This window comes from Pipistrellus hanaki (assembly GCF_964339955.1).
Source record: "Pipistrellus hanaki genome assembly, chromosome: 5".
Taxonomy (NCBI): Eukaryota; Metazoa; Chordata; class Mammalia; order Chiroptera; family Vespertilionidae; genus Pipistrellus; species Pipistrellus hanaki.
Window position 1 is genome coordinate 58,270,197 of NC_140507.1, and position 22,098 is coordinate 58,292,294.

Here is a 22,098-nt window from a genome sequence, read left to right on the forward strand (position 1 = left end):
TATAATAAAGAGCTAATATGCTAATTAGACCATCTGTATATTCATTTACATATTGCAGCTTTTGCACAATGGCAAAGTTGACTAGCTGCAAAGCACATCCATTCTTCCCAAATCAAAATAGCTACAACATATTCTGACTTGATTTTCTAGGCTGTGTGCATAAAAGAATTGAAACACAACAGAATTCCACCTTGGCAAAAAAACAGAGCATTTGCCAAGTTAGGTAGCAATGACAAATTACTGTCATGTGGAACTGGGATTCATTTACTAAACCTACGGTCTCCAAGTACTAACACATTATTTTGTCCCCATTTCTGGAGGGATAGGCTGTTGAAGTAAGAACAAGACCTCTCTATGGACATTGTAAGTGAAACTTTCTGGTTCTATACTTTCACATTCTTGACCTCTGAAAAAATCGATCCTCTCATTAAATTAGCAGCCAGACTCTCAAGCACAGGCCAGCTTCTTGCAACCAAAGCAGAGCAACAATCAACTTCAGATCTATCCTCGTAAACAATAGGTTTACTAATCATCAGACTGCCAGCAAAAAGCACAACTTCACACTACCTATTTCTGACATCGGTGGCTAGCTCTTAACAATCACCAGATAATGACTAACATGACTTAAGTACTTTATATATAACCCAGGACTTAAAAAAGACTAGAATTTTGCTCTAAGGAGTATAGGATCCACCAGCATATACCTTGAGCATCACAAAAAATCTTCCAACAATAAGAACTGTAAACTTCTTTGTCCCTCAGCTACAGAGCAATATTGATTCATTAACTCCTTACTGCCTTAGAATGGGATGCCATTCCCCACCGAGAAGTTGGCTCTAAGAAATGGTGTGACAATCCCAACTCAGCAGAATCCCTCATGCTATCCAAAGCAGGTTACCTTTCCACCCAGACATTAGGGACAAGGACTCTAGAAAATTAGTGTTCAGAGTACAAAGATCATCAATTAGAAACTAACAATGAAAGCGCACTATAATATAATCATATACTTTCATGCCTAAACTAGACATGTGGGAAGACTGGGTATAAACCAGGCCTACCCTGGCCAGTGAGAATGTAAATCTCCCTAACATAGATACCCTCTCCATCTATGCTTTGGACAAGATCCTTGAACTCAAATTTCCACATCTGTAAAATAGGGTAATAGTGTCTACTGTTAGGGCTTTTGTGAGGATGACATGAAATAAGGAACAGGCTTAAAAGAGACACAGAAATATTAGTTTTATCCATTCACCCTGTTAATAAACAACACCAAAGACTGTCTGTCAGGCAGTAGTAAGGATTATTTGGTGCTGGGCGACTTAAATTTTTTGCTCCTTTGACCTTAATTTCCATTTTAAAGGAGCTACTAAAGTGACTTAAAACTGCCAGCTCCCAATTCTTCCAAGTCATGGTCTCTACAGTACTTCTCCCTACATCCATGGCTGCCACTGCTACTCCCAAATTTATTATCATGACAAACTGTGAATTTACCTGAATTCTCCCAGAGCTTCCATCAGACGGCTGACATAAAACTGGACTCGGAGACTTGATTCTGCTATCTTCCTACAGGAGATCATGGCCTTCATTGAAGAGAAACACACCAGATTAGTCTCTGGCAAAGAAAACCCTGTATAACTATTTACTAGGCTTTATTAATAAAAGATATTAATCAAAACACTCAAGGTAGTGATGCCTGAAGTCATCAGGAAGCAGTCATTTCCTCTCCTAAAGCCATGCATTATCTGATATCTAATATCAATGATTTACATTCTCTAGGAAAGTGATCTGATATCTGAAAAAGAGTCTTTAAAGACTCATAATCCCTTCTCTATTTGAGTAAGATTACATTCTCATTACCTTTTCAATTGCACTCTTCAACCTGTTCATGTGAGACTCAAACAGGGGGAAGTGAGAGAAAAAGAAGTCCTGGAAATCCCGTTGGGCCTCCTCTTTCTCACACAGGGAAAAGATGATGCTTATGGCGATTTTCTTCCTCCGCACGATGGCAGGGTTAGAACTGCAGGTTTCCTCAGCCAAGCTGAATGTCTCATCAGTTGACCTGCAGGAAAGTAAGTTTGATGAGTTGATTCAGTGCATCAGACTCAAGATAAACTCTGATGTCAGAGGATGACATTCAGGTGGCTAATCCAGAACACTCAGAGTCTTAACCAGGAGTTGATCTACCTCTAATTCATTCTCTTCTGTAATTCTCTGTCATGAAAATATAGCTTACAACCTAATACTATTTGAACCTGAAAATAATTTCAAATGCCCTCTTGCTAGATCCTTAGTACTTTTCTCCTGGACTCTGCATCACAGTGGTGGTATTTAGGAAGGGGTGTGAAATGTCTGTTCACTCAAAACATGGGCCCTTTGTTCTGGTTGACAGGCATCAATAGGTAAGAGTGTGGGAAGAGAAATGATCCCATGTGGGATTCTATGTAACCAAGGGTCATATTTGGATATTTGCTGGTAGTGGAGGCTCACTTTCCAGGCTGTTCGAATTAGATGAAGTTACTCCTGTAAATGCTCGATTGAGCCCTGTGGCTGACTTAGCTCCCTCGGAAATCCCCAAACAGAAAGGTCCACCTCTCTTCTGGAATAGTCGGTTCTCAAAAACTTAACATCTTTTGAGAAACTCTGCTTCTATGACAAGACAATCATGTAGCCAATAAATCCTGAATATATATTCAAATATGGGCCAACCATGTCTCTTATTTAACTATTCTGGAAAACCAGCATAACTGCCAAATAGCTATGATCAGCAAGAGAGAGAAAAAAAGTTTATTTGTTTTATCTACAAAGAAATCAAAGCCAATGACATAACATTGCAAAGGAAAGCCCCTAGCCTGGCACACGGTAATTGTGCAATATTTTCTCTTACTAACTTCACCATTTAGACTCGTATCTCTGCTAAATATGGAAGGATACCATTTCCTCCTTTTTCCTTACTACAGATTACAACACAACAATTACGCTTTGAAGGACTGAGGCAGTTAGCCTCCTACTCTTGGTCTTTAAATTCTCATTTTGTGCTCTACTCAATCTATAATGTGCATGTGATTTCAAGCATACCCACATTTTAAAGAACACACATACATCTAAAGTTGTATGGTCAGGAACGCTACTTTATTTTTAAAGGAAAGGAGATAGATATTTTGTTCTAACCTCAGAGAGAGAGGCTATTGTTTCTCTCGACTTCACGCAGGATCCCAGAGATGTGGGTGTGGTCGATAAGCCAGTAAAGGCTCTCACTAACAGACATGTCTCTGTAAGGATATGGTCTCCAGAGGCTGTTGTAAATGTGACACATTATGTTAAACCATCACCTGTTTTCTCTGAGAAACTCCTAGATCCTAATCATCTGCTTACCAGAAAAAAATTCTTGAGGCTCTTAGAATTTTACTTAATTTCATACAACGCTCCTTCTTTTCAAAAGTACCTGTACAATAATTTGTTTCCCTACATCAGTTTATTTCTACTCTGAACAGAAAATTCTGAGCTTGTTTGATACTAATACTTCCTTGGTACCCTTTTTGTCAATCTCCTATTTCCCTTCTTATTCAAAAGCAAAATGACCACATCAGCCCGTTCATCTTCAGCCAATGTGGTCTTAATAATCAAATTGCAATAAACACTGAACCCTATGCAGATGTATGCAGTCTTCATCTTTACCATGTAAACAATAACTATTCCACTTCAACATAGCAGAGAGCGCCCCCTACTGAATTTCTGAGAAACTTGCATAGCTATCACAGTGTGGGGTAGGTCTTACTTGCTTGATGTATCTCTACAAGGAATTCTAAAAAGCAACTAAGCTTCATTCTGTAGTCTTGGATCAACCAAACAGGAATAAATCAGGTTATGTGGCATTGTAATTATATTCTTTAAATTATCCCACAAAGAAAAGATGTTTCTGAATGTTTTTTAAAATTCAGGTATGCGCCCAAATAATTTATCTTATCCTTGCCCTCAGTCACCTAACAGGTGAGGTACCATAGACCTTTCTGCTAATGTGGAAACTGAGGCAAAGTGATTAATCAACTTGCTTTAGGAACAGAAAACCTCTTAGTGACAATACTAGATTAGAACCCAGGGTTTCTGTCTTCTAGTTTAATAGATTCATTTCTTGGACACTGGAAATGACCAGGGACTCCAGCCCAATCTGACCCATCTGCTGGTGTTCGTGCCATCAGATGCATCGTGCCAAGGGGCTCTGAGGGAAAAACCTGGGAGTAATCACATCAGACATTAGAATTTTGGGTCAAGCAAAGATTACTGCTACCCACTTCATTTCTCTCCTTATAAAAAACTCAAAGGGAATTCTGTTGACATAAATAAGTATTTACAAACACTCTGAGTACTTCAAGCTCATGAACAATGCCAAACTGTGATTATTTAAGTGCATTTCAGTGATCTCTACTAGATATCAAGATTGCTTAGTGTAATTGTTTATGTCAGCTTTGAACTTATGCTGAACTACCAGTTAAGGATTGTGAATATCTTCACTGACTATCTTTAACTCTCTTAGGAAGAAAGGTTTGACAACTGGGAGTTTTCTCCCAAAGCCAGAGACAATCATATTTTTGGTACCCACTGTTCTTCTTTCTAGCACAAGACACTAATTTTCCCACCCACCAACCTGCCAAAGGGAGCAACCAACTGCAACATCCTTTAAATGAAAGGATCTTCACAGGATCAATACAAAATATCTACCGCACTTACAGGCCCAGTATTAATAGTACTGGGTCCAGGCCAGCTCCACAGGCATGCATCCTGGTCACATGGAGCCCTGCCTGCTCTCAGAAGGACATTAGGTTTGGTCTAATGTTCTGCAGTTGCTGTCCTGGATTCTTAATGATTTTATTACTGAGTCTGTAAGTGAAGTCTGATGGGACAATGGCGCATGTGTGTGAGCAGTAAAGATACCAGACTGCAGAGTGTGTGGTAGGCTCAAACCCCACGGCATGCAACCCAGACAATGAGTAACTGGCCTGGTGGTCAGGCACACATGCACAGGGTGCCACAAAGCCCCAACGTGGCAAGGCTGGGACCTGGGCCTAGCTTGGTGGCTGTGACGGTTGCAGCAGCAGCAGCAGTGGTCACGAACATGGGCGAGAGGAAGGACTTAGGCAGGGAAGTGACCCATGGTGGGAGGGCAGCTTGTCTATCATCATCAGGGTCCCATCCCCATGAACTCTGCATAAATATTTAACTCTCTGTCCTGAGCCCCAGAATAGTAAATAATCACCAAGTAAGAGCCTAGAGTGGACACCACAATGTAGCACACCAGGAAGTTATCAAAATTCTTCAAAGAGTTTATAATTTCTGGTTTTGAAAACTGCTGCAACATTATAAATGAAATATCCACAGGTATAGAAACAGAAAGTAAATGTAAAGATTGAGGCTCAGTTGGTTAGAGCATCATCCTATGCACCTAAAGGGTGAGGCAGGGGAGCAGTTAGGCATCAATCAGGCTGGCAGGGGAGTGATTAGGGTGTGATCAGGCTGGCCGGCAGAATCGGTTAGGGGCAATCAGGAAGGAAGGCAGGCAAGCACTTGGGAGCCAGCAGTCCTGGATTGTGAGAGGGATGATCCTACTGGGACCGGGCCTAAGCAGGCAGTTGGACATCCCTCAAGGGGTCCCAGATTGGAGAGGGTGCAGACTGGGCTGAGGGACCCCCCTCCGCCCAGTGTACATATTTCGTGCACCGGGCTGCTAGTGTAAAACAATACTGAATGTACACTGGTAACTAAAAAACAATAAAAATCAACTGAAATGAAGGCAGAAAATAGATTGATGCCACCTCTATTCATAATCTAATTCATGACTGCTTAGTTTAAGAATTTAAGTTTTATAGAGAGAGTATGTCACAACCTTTGAGTTCATTTATTTTCACACTGGTGTCACCATAACCCAAGGAAGAGATTTATTCCACCCTCCTAACGTACAAGAGCTACATTTGGAAGGAAGCCAATGAAAACATAGAGCATATTCATTTTAAATGAACAAAATACGAAGTTTATACACGACACAACCATCTAGATATTTCCCAGTGTTTTCTAAACAGGAGATTTTTGTTGTTGTTGTTGTTGTTCTTTTTATTTGTTCTTTCCAGAAAACTTCTAACTTGTAAACTCTCAGGCTAAACTGAAGCTCATCAGAAAGTATCAGCTCTCTTGTTCCCTTGACAATAGGTGAGTTCAGTGTCCTGCCAGTCCCACCAAGCTGCCTACACCAATCCCTTCTCAGCAAGAGGACACTTGCAGCTCACCTCCTTGGAATGATGCCATTTTCCAAACTTGTTGTCTGACTTCGAAGCCAGCGGCGCTGGTAGCTGCTAGAAGAGGACGCAGAGGAGCTCGGAGATGGGAACGGTGTAATCAAAAGGCTGCTTAGGGAGGCTGCAGGCAGGAAAGTTAAAAGTTGAAAGTTGAGGTAAATGAATACTGTGTAGCTACATTAAAAAATATATGCAAATAACCTAAATTTTTAGGTTCTACCAGTCATAGCCAGGAGGGGGAGACATACCTTCTCCCTTATTAAGACTATGTACAGCAAAGAAAACATCCTTTAAAAAGGAAAACAAACAGAGTGAAATAGGGATTATAAACCTAGCAAGTGCATCAATTACCTGGCCCCATATTATGAATGCAAAGTGATTATTACTCATTCAATTAGAGTGCAGAGTGCATATTGCTCATAAAATGGTCCACATAGACCGTAACTGATTATATTGCCACTGGGTAACCAATGAAATATTTGCACAATGCTTACTTACACAGGTGTAAGTAAATTTAGGCAAGTGAGTATTTGCTCCATGAATATTTGAAATATAGGCAAGTGAGTATTTGCTCCACATAGTATCTCCTCTCCTGCTCCCTATCACCAAATACACGATATTTATCCCGCCTTCCCTCCCCCTCCAGTCTCCAATCTTAAGTCCATTTTCTGCTTGGATTGCCTATTTGCCTCTGAGCCTTTCTCTGCTTCCTCCTGATATATAATACTAGATGCCTGCACTTGGGCTTGCAGTAAGTATGAGCTGGCATGCTGGCCCAGACTTCTCTAACAGGCAGAGAGGGACTGGTCCATCTCAGGTAGGCAAAGGGTTTCTTTCAAATCACAGTGGCTCGGAGGTATCTAATGGTTTAGAAGAATGAAAGGAGATGAACTGTCCCCTTTTATTTCCCTAGGGCTAAGGAATTACATACTGAAATGTTAGTCAGTGGAAAAGGAAATGGGGTGTTACAGATGTCCAGACATTTTCAGAAGTAAATCATACGGCAAAGGAAACTGACTTCAGTAATCATAGTGGACTCTGCTCACTGATATCACTTGACAGGCAGTATCTCCAAATGACTATTATATTTTTATTTATGCTTACAGACAGATGGGAATAACCTGGCTCTCTGACCTGAGTTCTTAAATACTACAGGAGTTACCAGGCTATTAGTCAATATTCAGTAAGCTAATACTGAGTGTCTATCATGTGTCAGTTGTTGTGCTAGGTACAGGATACAGTGGTGGATAAGACACACAATGTATCGGCCTGCATGAAGCTTCAAGTCTAGAAGAATACCAATGAGCTTTCCAGGCTACAACTCAAGCTTTTGCCCACAGCAGAGACCTATGAGATGCTTTGTGTGCCAGGACAGTGCCCTGAATACAACAGACACTGAATAAATAAATGTTTACTACATACACAGCACTTCTGGACTAAAGTGATACCCAGATGTGGCTGGCTCCAGCAGGTGGCCTCTGTTCAAATCTGGCTTCAGCCTTGACTTAAGCCTGGACATAAATCTCCAAAATCAAATACACATTTCAAATATCAATGAGTTAGTAATTTTACTGAGAATTTTGAAATGAGATAAAAGAGAGTTTTTTCCTCAAAGACACACAAAATTACTTAATAAAAAAAAATTCCAATTAGAAATTTCTGCCCTACCTCCCACATTCTCAAAGTCTCCTATAAAATCCAGAAGGTCCTCGTTCCCTACTCCCAAATATTCAAGGTCACCTGTCTTCCGCTGAGCAAATACACTTCTGTTGGCAGGTGGAGGACAGTTGAGGGGTAGTACTTGTTTTACAAACATTTTTATCCCTGCACATAAGCAAGACTGCTGTGATATACATAGCAATACAATTTACTCTGGAAATTAGTAAACTGTGTAAGAGCCCAAGCTCCTAGTTCAAATCCCAGCTCTGCCACTCAGCAGCTGTGACATGTGGATAGTTTACTTAACCTTTCAGCTTTCTCATCTGTAAAATGGAGACAATATAGTACCACATCTTAGTATTTTTCTTTAAAACCGCAATCTGCTAGTGTGTTGTGAATTGTTTAGTGGATTGAAACCAACATTTAAAAATAGCATAGAGCAGTGTTAGTATTAATTGATGATTAATTAATAATACTTTTGTTTGTTATTTATAAAGATGTTTGTTACTGGATCATAATGTAAAATGCATTTGCATGTGTTACAGACCAAAAAAAAAAGTTTGAAAAACACTGATCTATTTCCTAAGGTTCCTGTGAGAATTAAATCAATCCATATAAAACATTTAGCCCAGAGTCCCACATGATGAATGTTAGCTATTCACTCTGATGATTCATGAAAAAGGTGGACTAATTAAGACATTTTGGAGTACTAATTTGTTATTAATGCTGATTAGCCAATTATGAAAAGGAACTAGGATTTGTAAATAGAGACATGAAAAGGAAAGGCAAAAAAAAAAATGAAAATAGAAGAGACTATTCCTTTTCTCATTAAAAAATGCTGACTAAGAATGTTTATGGCATACAAATGAAATATTAAGCTAAAGTGCTGACTTAGAGCTATCCAGCATTTCCTCATCAAAAATACCTTTATACTAAAGGCCCAGTGCACAAAACTCATGCACTGTGTGGTGTGTGTGTGTGTGTGTGTGTGTGTGTGTCTCAGCCAGGCCTGAGCTCTCTCGCAATCTGGGACCCCTTGGGGGACGTCCACCTGTCGGCAGACAGACATCCCTCTTGCAGTCCAGGACCCCTCACTCCTTACCACCTCTGCGCATGCCTGCCTAACCCCCGCTGCGACCCTAACCCTGTCTCTGATGCTGCAAGGTCCTGCCCACCCCCACCTGCTGTGCATGCTGCCTGCTGAGCATCGTGATATTACAGCATCCTGGACAATTTGCATATCCCTCTATTATTATATAGGATTATTCAATAAGATTTTTATGGAAAAGTACTGTGGTTTATATCAATCAGACACTCTAAGAAACAATATAGTTACAACTTTCAGATACAAAACCAGGCCTAATTTTGGCCCACAAACTATTGCCATTTTTCATGAGAAAAGAGTGGATCCAGCTATCCAATCAACATTTAGTGAATTTGATGGCTGGCGAGGCTCAGTCTGAAAGGCAGTGCAGTGTGATACAATGCCTGTGTTCTGCTGTGCATCCTGTTCACCTGAGGAGCTTGATAAAAACAGAGCTGTGCACTGCCAGGTGGCTCAGCTGGTGGGAGTGTCGTCTCATGCACCAAAAGGTAAGGGTTCAATCCCTCGTTGGGGTACGTATGGGAGGCAACTGATCAATGTTACTCCCTCTTACATTTATGTTTCTCTCTGTGTGTCTCTCTCCTTTCCCCCCTCTCTCTCTCAAATCAATAAAAACATATCCTAGGGTAGGGAATTAAAAAAAACAAAACAAAAAAAAAAACAAAAACAGAGCTACACAGGCTCTGCCCAGTTGATGCAAACTCCTTTTGCTATAGGGCCTGGCATTTACTGGATACTAGAGAGTTTTTACACAGGAGTTCAGTAGGGGGCATGACCCCAATTAGCTCTGTGAGCTGTGTAAACAAATTCTCCGATTGGTGCCTCAGTAATAAAATATGAGACTTATAAATTATCCCTAGGCTCAATTTAAGCTTTAAATGTGCTTTGTCTAAAGCTCCTTAATATTTTCAATATACTTTTCTTTGTAGAATCCTTTTAGAATTAGAAAAAATGATAATACATACATGGATTACAAAGACTTTTGCAGTTTTGTGCGCTAATCAGAAAATAAAAATTAGCCAAAATCCCATCACCAGATTACTGTTAACACTGTGTACCTGGTTAGCTTCCTATTTAAAAATTTGTGCTTTTTTCCCCCTACCCTCCTGTCTGAGGAGAAGTCTTCAACTAGCATCCACTTAGTCCTGAAAAATGTACCATTCTGGTGGGTGATTTGATAACAGGGGAGGCTATGCATGGGGCGGAGGTGGGGAAATCTCTGTACCTTCCACTCAGTTTTGCTGTGAACTTAAAACTACTCTACAAATATAAAGCCTATTTTTTAAAATAAGGTATTTTGAAACCATAGTGGCAAACCTAGAAAAGAAAAGCTAAAGCTAAAGAGCTTTACTTTTCCACAAACTATAAGATTGAAGAAAATAAAATATCCATTCCAGTAGAATATCAAAGATCTGCCTTGGAATATGAGAAATCTGAAGAAATGAAGAAACTGAGTTCTGCCCAAGTGTCAGTACAGATTGCCAAGTCCACACATTGAAGAGAAAGAGTTGACCGTAAAGATACAAGACAGTAAGGAGTTGACCGTAAAGATACAAGACTTTTTTAGATTTGGATAGTGTGTTAGAGACAAAGACAGTGAGAAGAAAAAGCCAAAGGTGCCAGTTCCCACTGATCCTTTTCCCACACACCAAACAAAAGGACAACACCGACACAAAAGGGGTCAGATGCCTGCCACACAGGCTGTGAGGCTCCCCCGCCCCCTGCTGCTGGGGAGCCAGCTTTATGTCCTGCAGCTCTAGGGGCCTGGGCAGGAAGCTCCACATCTCATCAGAATCTGGAGGTGATGAGAAACTGTCTCAGGTGAACTGCCCAGGAGAGATGGAAACAGGGGTGGGAGATGACCTCCCAGCAGCTCCTTGGGGCTCCCATTCTCCTATTCTCGTGCGGAGAGCTGTGGGTAGGAGCATAAGCTATGCCGCCAAAACTCTGATAAATGGCAGTTCAAGCCGTTTCCCATGATGGATACACGCAAGGTCAACAGGGTGCCATGGCCCTTCCCACACACAGACAACAAACAGGAACAGTATAGTCTTGGTCTCTTGCAACTCTCTACAAAGCACTGTATCGGGCACAAATGGGACGACGTTTTGCATTATATAATATAATGGTGACCCATGTGGTAATAAAGTGTTGGACTCCACTATTTGATGTTTGACTACTGATAGCTTTTAAGCTTTACACTATACCTCCTTTTACTTCCTCTCCTTCCTCTCCCCCAACCCCCCGTTATCTGGGGAAGCTGAGGAGAAAGCCTAGGTGCTCCTCCTTTGGAGCCGGTAGGAAGTTCACACCATGTGCAGGACCCCTCACCCTAGACCTACCCTCTAACCACCATAACCCCACCCCTAAGCAATCTCCTTTCCCTTTCCTGCAAGTCATTTTCTGACCAGCTTGAGAAGCCACCCTGCTCTCAGCAGAAAACCCCAGACTGTGGTAATAAACCTCACACCCTCTTGGTGTGTATGTGGTGTCATCAGTCTTGACATCCAAACCACATTCTGGGTGTGGGCTCCATCCTGTATCTGCACAGCGGCCCAAACGCATGGCCTCTTTAAACATATGATGGTTCATTTTAAAACGCCTAAATAAAAATGTTTCAAAGTACATACTAGAAGTTTTCCTCATACTGATCTTCATTTTATTTTACTGCTCTGAAGAACAGAGGAAATGAAGTTGCACAGAGAGTGGGGGAATTGTTTTTCTTGTCGATGAGGTGGATATTTTGGTGAGGAAGAGAATGTAAATGTGTTATTAAGGTGGTAGACTAACAAGGCTCAGTGACTACAGACTCAGTCCTGGCCCTCTGAACCTTACTCTACTCAGGCACCCAAGATTTCCAAATTTTAGTTTCTGCTCCAACTCATCTCTTTAGAGCCAGCTTCCTATTTCTAAATTACAGCTGACTAACCAGAGCTGGACAACTTATAGACACTTCCAATAAATATGATCTCAGTATCTGTCTCCTGCTTTGCCTAAACTGGGTAAAGCCATCACCCCAAGTTGCTTCTTTTCCCAAGTTAGGAACTGGAGCGTTACCTTTGGTTCCTCCCTCCTGCCCCATCTCCTGTGTGTCCCATCAGTCACCCAGCCCTGCCAATATTACCTCCTGGATGGCTGAAATCCATCCCTCTTCTAAGACTTTACTTGAAATATTTCTAATGGCAGCCACTAAAAGAACCTCTTAAAAATCATTCCTCCTTTTTATTTATATATGCACAGAGGATGCATTCAAAATATCCAAAAGAAGATACAATGATGCATTCCCCCCCCCCCATACCTATCCCAGCAGTATCCCTCTCAGAGACAGCCTATTTGCATAATTACCTATCTTTATGTGGAGAGAGAGATAGATATATGCCTGTTTTTTGTTTTTTTTTTAAATATAAATGAGAGTTTACTGTAACACACTGTTGCTACACCCTAAGAGAACTTTCTTACTCCAAGGCCTGCCAAGCTGCTTCAATCCCTTTAACTGCCACATGGTATTCCCTTACTAGGAAGTATGCCATGGAACCAACCCCCAGTGATGAACACTTAGGATGCTTCCAATCTTTTGGTAAGCAAAAAAATTTCATCTTGTCTTCCACTTCTATATCTCATCTTCCACAATGACACCAGAAAAATGATTCTCAAACTTGTAAGTAAAAGTTAATGAATACTAAATTCTGAAAAATATATATGTATGTATTTTTCATGACTTTATTAATACATTCCAAAGATTCAGGGAGTAAGGCAAAGACCTTTAAGTAAAGTGCTAATATTACAATGTAAAAAACACTATGAGCTTATTATTTAGTTTATTCCTTTACTGATGCCTCTTTAAAAAAAAAAAAAGTCTATTTAACTAGTTGAGGCTGTAAATGAGTTGGACACTCCTGTATTTCCTAATCTGTGTGTGTTACAAACTATACTAAGAGGCACTGGAGAAATTATGAGTAAAATGCATTAAGGATAAATCAAAATCAAGATTTCTTTCCTCTCTGTTATTACAAAAAGCCACTGGATAACCCAGGGAAAAAAAAGTTGTATATTTTTCTATGATACTATCCCAAAAAAAGAGGTGAAAAGGAAAAAAACCAGCAATGGTCTAGTTTTCAAAATTTTATGTTAAATCAGATAACCATTTTATACTAGTTACACACACACACACACACACACACACACACACACACATACACACACAGTGGCAAGAAGCCCCATAAGTTTGGGAACATTATATCGAAATAAAGTTAATGGGGGGAAATCTATGTATTGTCCAATTCCCTTAGCCCCTTCATCATTGATCTATTTTAGCAATAACTGTATTGGTCCAGCTTCTCTGGAGGGGGTCTGTTAAGTGCTGCATGGATCTAAAATATACAGCCAACCAAGTAACATCCTTAGCTGTCCGACTAACAAGATGAAACCCAAATTCCTTAGCACAGCTTGGCCCTTCCAATCAGTCCTTCATAGCCGGCCTTACCTTCTGACATGGCCTCAGGTCCCAGCCCTGTAGTCCAGCACACTAACAGTGTACACTCAAGGATTTACACCCTTGCACAGACTATTTTCAGAAATGCTCTTTTCCTAAACTCTGATACAGTTCTGTTCTACCTATAAGGTGTCACTCAAATACCTCATCTCCTCTGAGGCAACCCTCTGACTTCTCAGGCAAAGGCCCTTCCTCTTCCTCTTTGTTCCCATAGTGTTCTATGAGGAACTACTTTATTTATCACAGTGTATTTTAACTCTTGGTTTACATGTAACTCTTCCTGAGGGAAGGTGCTATATTTTTACTCTTCTTCAAAAACATCCCAAATTTCTGGTACAGCATGATAACCCAGGGGGCTAGAAAACTGTTTTTTAATAAATAAATAAATAAATAAATAAATAAATGTGGCTTGATGGTTGACTAGTCAAGAATTGGTGCTATCCTTCTAATTCCTTTCATTAACTTCAACTGTATCAAATTGGTCTTACTGTGAAAACCACCAAAATAATTTAGTTCTCTAACAACAGGAACCCCTTTAAGAATTTAAACCCATGTGACCCTTTGTATTCCCAGAGCATATTATGCACAGGATAAGTATGCAGCTACACATGAAGTAACCTCCTCCATCACTCCTTCCTTTGGTGGTGGCCTGCTAAAGGGATTGTCTACAGAAGGAACTGCCATGCGAGGACAAAGGACCTCAGGTGTCTTTTTGATGGGAAATCTCAAAATCTCCTTTAAAATTCCTTTTTATTCTGGGATGAGTTTCTCTCTATAAATAATGATTTAACAAACAACAAAAAAGTTTTTCTAAAGTTACTTCTTTACTAGGCTATTGAGAAAAAACACCCTATTCTTCAGAGTTAACTCGTGCAATCAGAATTTCTGGTGGCATGCCGGAAGCTGTTTGCAAGATGAAATAGTGTTAGCTGTGATTTCAGATTCTACTTGCCTGGTACCGATAGCTGCAAAAATTCCCATATCTCGAAGGTGCTGACCTAAGTAACTTTGGAAATGAGTGGATGTGTGTGAGACTAAAGGGAAAAGGAATTGCACACAAGCACTGTACTCCACTTAATAAAGTCGTTTCCCGCAGGGTACCAGTTAACAATGCTGACACTGCGATAAATGCAAACCAAAGTGAAACAATTAACTGGATGGCAGGTGGTAAGAGCTAGGCTTCTCACTGTGGGAGTGGGAGTCTACAAATAAGCAAGGGGAGAAGGCAGAATGATCTATGGTAATAGGTTATGAATAACAGAAATAACAGTACAACTCATGTTTAATTTATTATAGATACAAATATTACATATACCAATATCTATATAATAAAAGACTAATATGCTAAGTGTCTGGTTGTCCGTTCAACCAATCAAAGTATAATACGCTAATGATATGCTAAAGGTTGCTCAACTGCTCGCTATGACGTGCACTGACCACCAGGAGGCAGACACTCCAAACCATTACTAAGCAAGATAGTCTGGACACACCCTGGAGCCCTCCTGCAGTCTCTCCCAGGCTGGCCAACCTACTGCATCCCTCCCCATCCCCGATTGTGCACCTGTGGGGTCCCTCGGCCTGCCTGTGCCCTCTCTAATCTGGGACCCCTCGGGGGATGTCAGAGAGCCATTTTCGGCCCAACCCCATTCAATGCAGGGCTGCCGCTGGTGGCCAGTACACTTCCACAGGGGGAGTGCTGTTCAGCCAGAAGCCAGGCTCATGGCTGGCGAGTCCAGTGGTGGTAGCAAGAGCCTTTTCCGCCTCCACAGCAGCGCTAAGGATGTCCAACTGATGGACATCCCCAAGAACTCCTAGACTATGAGAGGGTGCAGGCTGGGCTGAGGGACCCCCTCCCCCCCACACACACACACACAAATGCACGAAGTTCGTGCACTGTGCCTCTAGTTTATATAAATACTGAAGGCCTGATGCACGAAATTCGTGCAAGGGGCTTGGCCCTTGCTGATACTGCGGTTTGCCTCAGCCCTCGCAGCCCTCGTTTTGTCCAATCTAGTTAGTGTACTATGCTTTTTTTTTATTTTATTATAGATGTCTATACACAGCATAAACTATTTTTTGCTTGTCAGTAGCAAGGGCCTATAAGAAATGACACTCTAGTAGCAATAAGTACATCTTGTGTCCAAATCCTGGAATCTAATACTACTCTCCAAAGAATGTTCAGGGCTCCATTGAGAAACAGCTGATTCTAGGACTGGTATAGGAAACATACAAGACAAGTCTGGACCTGGGAGTGCCAGAAAGTACATACACACACACACACACACACACACACACACACACTCTCTCTCTCTCTCTCTCTGATGTGGGTATGTTAAAGTAACACAGGAACCAACTGAGAGAGCTCCATGGCTTCCATGGCCAAAGCTGGAATAATTTGAGCAAGTAAATAATGAAGAATTGGGTTATAATCCAAAGTATAAATACATACCTATGAGCCCATGATATTAATAAATTAATTAATGGACAAGGGGAAAGAGACACATGTCCCATGCCAAAGAATTCCAAATAGTTTAAGTAGATCAAGATGACTCAACTATTTTTATTTAACCATAAATAAAACGATGTGCACTTTACATTACATGACATATATAAACCAAATAGCAGGATTCAGTAACAAAGTAATAACTTAGGAGCAAAGTATATTTCAGGACTCTGGTGTTACACAGAAAGAGCACAAGGACTCCTCCAAGCTCTTTGAATGCCAAAGCTGGGAACAGAAATGAGGGAAAGGTCAGGAGGAAAGGCACCTGAGACCTGGATCCAGTCCTAGCACACCGGGCACCAACCAGGTGGCCTATCTGGTGAACAGGCACATAGCACGGGTGCCCCTAGTCTTCAGTGGAAGGTAGAGGCCCATGCATAATGTATGGCAAAGCCCCACACACCTCCAAGTTCTAAAATTCCAGATCTTCAGGTTCCTACCTTTCTTTTCCAGTAGAGAATCTACCTCAGGTTGGAACCACAAATCAAAAATAATAACAGAATAGTCTCCTAAAGCAGAAACCAAGTGATCTTACCAGCAGTTCAGGTTTAAAGTAAGGAGAGAAAGGTTACCTGAGATAAGATCTAGAAGGAGTGACTCTAGGATAGAAGAAAGGGTGACCAAGTCAGCTGGCAGGCCCTCCTTGAGTCATGGGTAAAGTCACTTCCACACATATTTTCTTTCCCCTCTTTTGACAGTCAATATTCAGCAAGCAAATTCCCAGTACAATCAGCTCAAGGAAGCTTCCCTCTAAAAATAAATTTCTCAAAATATATTTAGTCTCATATTAGTTTGGGTAATAGAAAAAAACAGCAATCACTCCTAGATGCTGAGCTTCAAAGTTCTAGATCTTCAGATATCTGAGGCTATCTTGAAATATGGTGAAGAAAAAAACAAAACAAAACAAAAGACTCCAGAAGATGAGGCCAGTCTTCTATTTTCCCAACTACTTCACAGTGAGAAGACTTCACTCTGTTAACGAAACCAATAAAAGGAAATAAAAATACCTGATCGAGCAATGCCACTGTCCCTGTCTTCATTCTGCCCTCTGCTTGGCATGTCAACTGGAGTGCTATGTGCTAAGATAAAGGCAAAAGGAAACCATGTTAGTGGGCTCTTCAAAGAAAGAAGTTGTTTTTTAAATGAGTACAATTATTTTTGAATTTCAAAATAGGCTACTGCTATTGATGATTGGCATAATTTATATAGAGATTAGAAATCAAAATTAAATGCATAAAAAGTAAGAAGAAAGTAAGAAGAAAGCAGACCAAGTAACTACTTGCCTTCACTATCCTACGATAGCATATAAACGTTTCTGAGTGATGGTCATCTCTAAAAAACTAAATAATCAACTACTGATGCAGTTAAAATAACGAACAAACATTCTCAGGCCGATAGTTTTAACCATTTTCCTCATTAGGAGTAGCATTTAAATAGCACTGTATTTTCAAAATGCTTTAAAATCAGTTTCAGTTGTAACTATAGGCAACTCAAGAAAGAAAAATACTTGAAAACCATTTCATAAATTTAAAAAATGTTTCTCTGTTTGTAACCCACTCTCTTGGCAGATAAAACCACATATTCATTTTCAAATATTTCTTCCTCCACTTCTTTTCCATATACACCCATACACAGTACTATTGCAGTTACTTAGAAAAACTCATGTCCTGGCATGAATTTTAGAAAACAGTAAAGTATTACAGACTTCTAGGAATGCTTCAGATTGATTCAAACTGCATTCTTATCGAGCTAGAGAGCAGATGACATGTTGCCACAGTAAGCTTGAAACTCAGGGCCCTGCCTGATTAATAAACTTGCCAGCTATTTTTTGAAGTCTGTTTATTTTCACAATTTACAGAGTATATAAACATGTTATCCTTACTCTAAGTAGGTAGAAAGGTGTCAGTTAACTATAGCGTTTAAGCATATTTCAGGCCACAAAGAAGAACATAATACCATCTGCCATAAACACAACCTTTAATGTTAGTGAAGAAGGTTCCCACACTTGTTAATCATGCCAGACTACAACAGCCATTCAACAGCTTTAGCTAGCAAGGCCAATCAAATCTCAGCCTTTACCTACCCACAGAGACAGAGATGATTACACCTGTAAAGAACCTAAAAACTGTGTTTAAACTGTTTTATTGAGAGAGAGAGAGAGAGAGAGAGAGAGAGAGAGAGAGAGAGAGAGAGAGAGAAGTGTGTCTTCCATGCTTTTATTAGAGTGACTTTTGAAGAAACTCCGTGCAGGTACGAATGCAGGTGAATACATGAATAAACGATACAATCGCAAAGGGGAAAGGTTCATAGCAGCAGAAGAGGCCTATAAAAATTAGAAAATGTAATCCTCTTAGAAACACTAAGGGCTCATTTCAGACCAAAATCAGCTTTCCCTAGGGTTTAACAAAGACATTTACAATAGAGGTTCGCTGGTGGAATTTTCAAAACACCGTGAACTTGGCTGCATTTGAAACGAATATCTCAAGAGCCCCTTGGATTTCTAGAGAGGTACCAAATAGGATTTTTCTCTAGGAACCTTCCCAGGATTTATTAATATGCACGTGGGTCACATCGTACTCAGCATTCCACACAAACCTGCAAAGAAAGAAGCACTGCGGGTGAGCCGGAGAGGTCCTCCTTCCGCCACCCCCTGCAGCAGCTTGCTGCTGCATGCCTGCAGCAGACCTAGGGACAGAAACACACAGAGGAGGGCAAACAAAGTATACACAAAAATAAACATGGATTCAAGATAATGCAAAAAAACAACACACAGCACAATAAACTCAAATAAAGCAAAACACACACTCACAACAGTCGTTTCAGAAAGAAAAGAACCCATTCACGGGGCTGATTTTACCTAGGTTACTTCCAGTTCGACAAGGACCCAAATTATTCTGATTTGTGTTCAGCTTTCCCAAGTTGGGATCTTGGTTGATGTATTCAAAGCTGTCTTGCAAACTAAATCCCGGGAGAGGAGAAGGGGAGAGAGAGAAGAAAAAAATGTCAAGAGATAATAAAGCTGCTTTCTAAGAGACTCAAATATAAACACCCTATCAGTTGCCCAGACTTTTCTTTATAAATGAATAGTCTCACATCTACCAGTGTGAAATAAACTTTAGGGGAATTTGCTAGAGAAAAGGAAAAGAAAAAGAAAAAAAAAAAAAAAAAGCTTTTTAGAGGTAGTCCAACCTATAAAACCAAACAATACAGTTTCCCATTACATGGGATACCAACTCTATAAATGTTTAAAAATTCATTAGAGAGAGAGAGAGAGAAACATTGATGTGAAAGAGAAACGTCGATCAGTTGCCTCCCATATGCACCCCGACTCGGGGATCGAACTTGCAACCCAGGTATGTGCCCCGACCGGTAATCGAACCAGAGACTTTTCAGTGTATGGGACAATACTCCAATAACTGAGCCACAAAGGTCAGGACCAAACTCTACAAATTTTGATCAGTGGCTGACACATCATATATTGCTATTAATTTCTAACTTCTGTTTTAGTGACTGATATTCAAGATGTTACTATTCATTTCAAAGGTAATTTTACATAAATTGTCAAAACAAAATTAATTGAGCAATTCAGCAACTTTTCTCAGGAGGAGAATACAACAGAAACTGATACGATTCCTATAAAAGTTTGAGTTCACAACATCTAAAAATTTAGGATTACTAACATACACAAATGTGAGGGAAGCAGATTTTAATAATTCATTGTATTTACAATAAGTAAAATAAATATAAATATTTTGAAAATAATACAGAATAATTAGGCCACAGTGATTTTTATGAAAATCTGAGCTCAAGATTCTACTACAGGGAGTTCAGGTAATGTCAAGGGTCTGAAAGAGAATCTCTCACAAGAAATAAACATCACTTCTCATACTGGCCTAAGTCATGACAGTCCAATGTTAAGTGCTCGAACAAATAAGTTCATTACTTTGATGAAGAGTAAGCGAACTTACACGATGGTCCTTAATTCTACAAAGGAATATACTTCTAATTTCCCAGGATAACAGCCTTCATTTGGCTCATAATGATACTCCTTTAATTTATAACTAACCTTTCTTTCAAATGTACCAAAGTATAACAAGTGTTTATTTTTTAAAAGTATATAAAATATGCCTGCTAGCAAAGTTCAAAATAGATGAACAAATGTACCAGAAAATAAGAGCTAAGTTAGCTATTTCAGTACTTTTCATCTACAAAGAAGTATATAATTAGAAAAAGAAAAAAACTCTAGTGAAAATCAGAAAATTGCACTGCCCAAGCACCAGCCGAGCACAGAGGCTACACCGACTGATAAGATGGCAAGCATGGACAACCTGTCCTGCCAAACAGGTCTTCAGCAGCCTGGAAAGACTCTGTGTACTTTTTTCCTTAAACAAATAAACAAACAAACACACTAACAAATAAGTTTTCAAGTTTTTTTAAGGATAAAAAGACTGGTAATTCCACAAACTCATTAATGTGATTCCTCTTTTTCCCCCCTCGCTGTTCATTTTCTAGGGTATTGAAGCTTAGTGGTGGTAATAAGAACACAGTGGGCACCAGAGGAACCCAAAAGACATATCTGTTTTTAAGTCCACTGGATAAAGTAAAAAAGCCTTTTCATGTGCACTGTGTATTGGAAAATGGCCACTTTTAAGATGCCTGTGTTAACGTGGACTTATCCTGCTTCTCATTTCAAAAGGCATTATGGCCCTTGAAGAATTACTCCATCCAGAAATAGCCACCTAGAAAATTGGGAGTGGGGGGGGGGGGGGGGGAGAGAGATAGTATGCAAAATCCCATACTTACTTATTTGTGCTCCCACAGAAGCTGCCCATTCTAGCAGAGAAGACTTTACTAATCATCAGTTGCGGAGGAGAGCTGTGTTGGGGTGGGGGGGTGGGGGAGAAACAAAATGCATTTTTGAATTAATGACTCAATATCACCATTCCGCTTCTCATAGCCAATAGAAAAAGAGGCCCAAACTCACCGGATATAGTGTATCTTTAAGGTGGAGCCCTTGTAACTCATTGCAACCGAGCCAAACATCATTTCCCCTAGCATGTTGACATCTGAAGCTGGTCTTGTGTACTGCCACACACAAAAGAAACCGAAATCAGTTAGCGTGTGGCACAATGTGGTGTGCAAGGCAATAGAAATAACATTCATTAACCCCTGGGTCCCTCCTTAGTTTAGTGGGTAATTATTTCTCAACAATGCAATTGATCAGTCTACGATCTTAATGATAATAGCCTATTTTTCACAAATTATTACTAATGTCCATGATTTCTTCTTTAACACAATATCTTCAGAAGGATCCCAGTGTTTTATCAGATTATTTTTAATTTTGTTATGAGAAACAAATGTTTTTATTATCTCCATTGATAAACTCTAAGTAGAAAGATTATGTTATGCAACAGGGTCACTCTTTCCTTGGTACTAAGAACACATCCTGAAAAGAAATAGGGTTCAGTATTATCCAATCAAATAATGAACAGTGTTGGATAAAAATGCCAACTCGTCCAGGCAGAGTTTATCAGGTTCCAAAAGATAACAGATGATTTGGTACCTCTGAAGTTTTACAAAAATATTTTTTGAATATTTGATGCCTCTAGCTTCTGAAAGGTTCTTCTTGTCCCCTTTGTCATCCAAAAGGTTGGACTGTGCTGCCTCCACTTTGCCCACTCTCATTTGCTTATTAATCCATGGCAGCCTCCTCTAGTCAAACTGCCTTAGTGACTCCTTGTCAATTCCAATGGACATTTCCCAGTTTGCTTTCTTCAATGTCTCTCTTAATAACTCCTTTAAAGCTCTTTTTCCCCAGATCATCCCTTGAACAGGGTTGTTCCCTGAGGGCTCTCCTATTCACTTTCTGCATTCTCGATTGTGATTTTGATTATCCTTTACATAGGAAAATACACCACATCCTTAGCTCTAGGCTCAAACCTAGATATAACCCAGCACAGCTTGACTAAAATAAAACAACCATCTCTCTGGGACCCAGCCCACCAGCCACAGTCTCTGCTAGTATGCTTTTCCAAGCAAAGACATGGGTGGCATC

At 40.2% G+C, this 22,098-nt stretch overlaps 2 protein-coding genes across 5 annotated transcripts in view; both read right to left on the reverse strand.

Annotated features, from left to right (window-relative positions):
* The window catches only part of ETFDH (electron transfer flavoprotein dehydrogenase), a 259,286-nt gene that overhangs the window by 110,635 nt on the left and 126,553 nt on the right, over nt 1–22,098 (reverse strand). The window lies entirely within an intron of this gene.
* Nucleotides 1–22,098, reverse strand: part of FNIP2 (folliculin interacting protein 2) — a 120,478-nt gene that overhangs the window by 33,701 nt on the left and 64,679 nt on the right. For 2 of the 4 annotated variants that reach the window (XM_084884162.1, XM_084884161.1), the window contains exons 4-11: nt 21,028–21,128; nt 20,847–20,918; nt 18,901–19,001; nt 18,639–18,728; nt 17,051–17,122; nt 6,276–6,405; nt 1,858–2,059; nt 1,492–1,580 (exon numbers count right to left, since the gene is read on the reverse strand). In XM_084884162.1, coding sequence (XP_084740288.1) covers nt 1,492–1,580; nt 1,858–2,059; nt 6,276–6,405; nt 17,051–17,122; nt 18,639–18,728; nt 18,901–19,001; nt 20,847–20,918; nt 21,028–21,128 — 857 coding nt within the window. The remainder of the gene's footprint in view (nt 1–1,491; nt 1,581–1,857; nt 2,060–6,275; nt 6,406–17,050; nt 17,123–18,638; nt 18,729–18,900; nt 19,002–20,846; nt 20,919–21,027; nt 21,129–22,098) is intronic. The other 2 variants (XM_084884164.1, XM_084884163.1) reach the window with 1 other exon arrangement.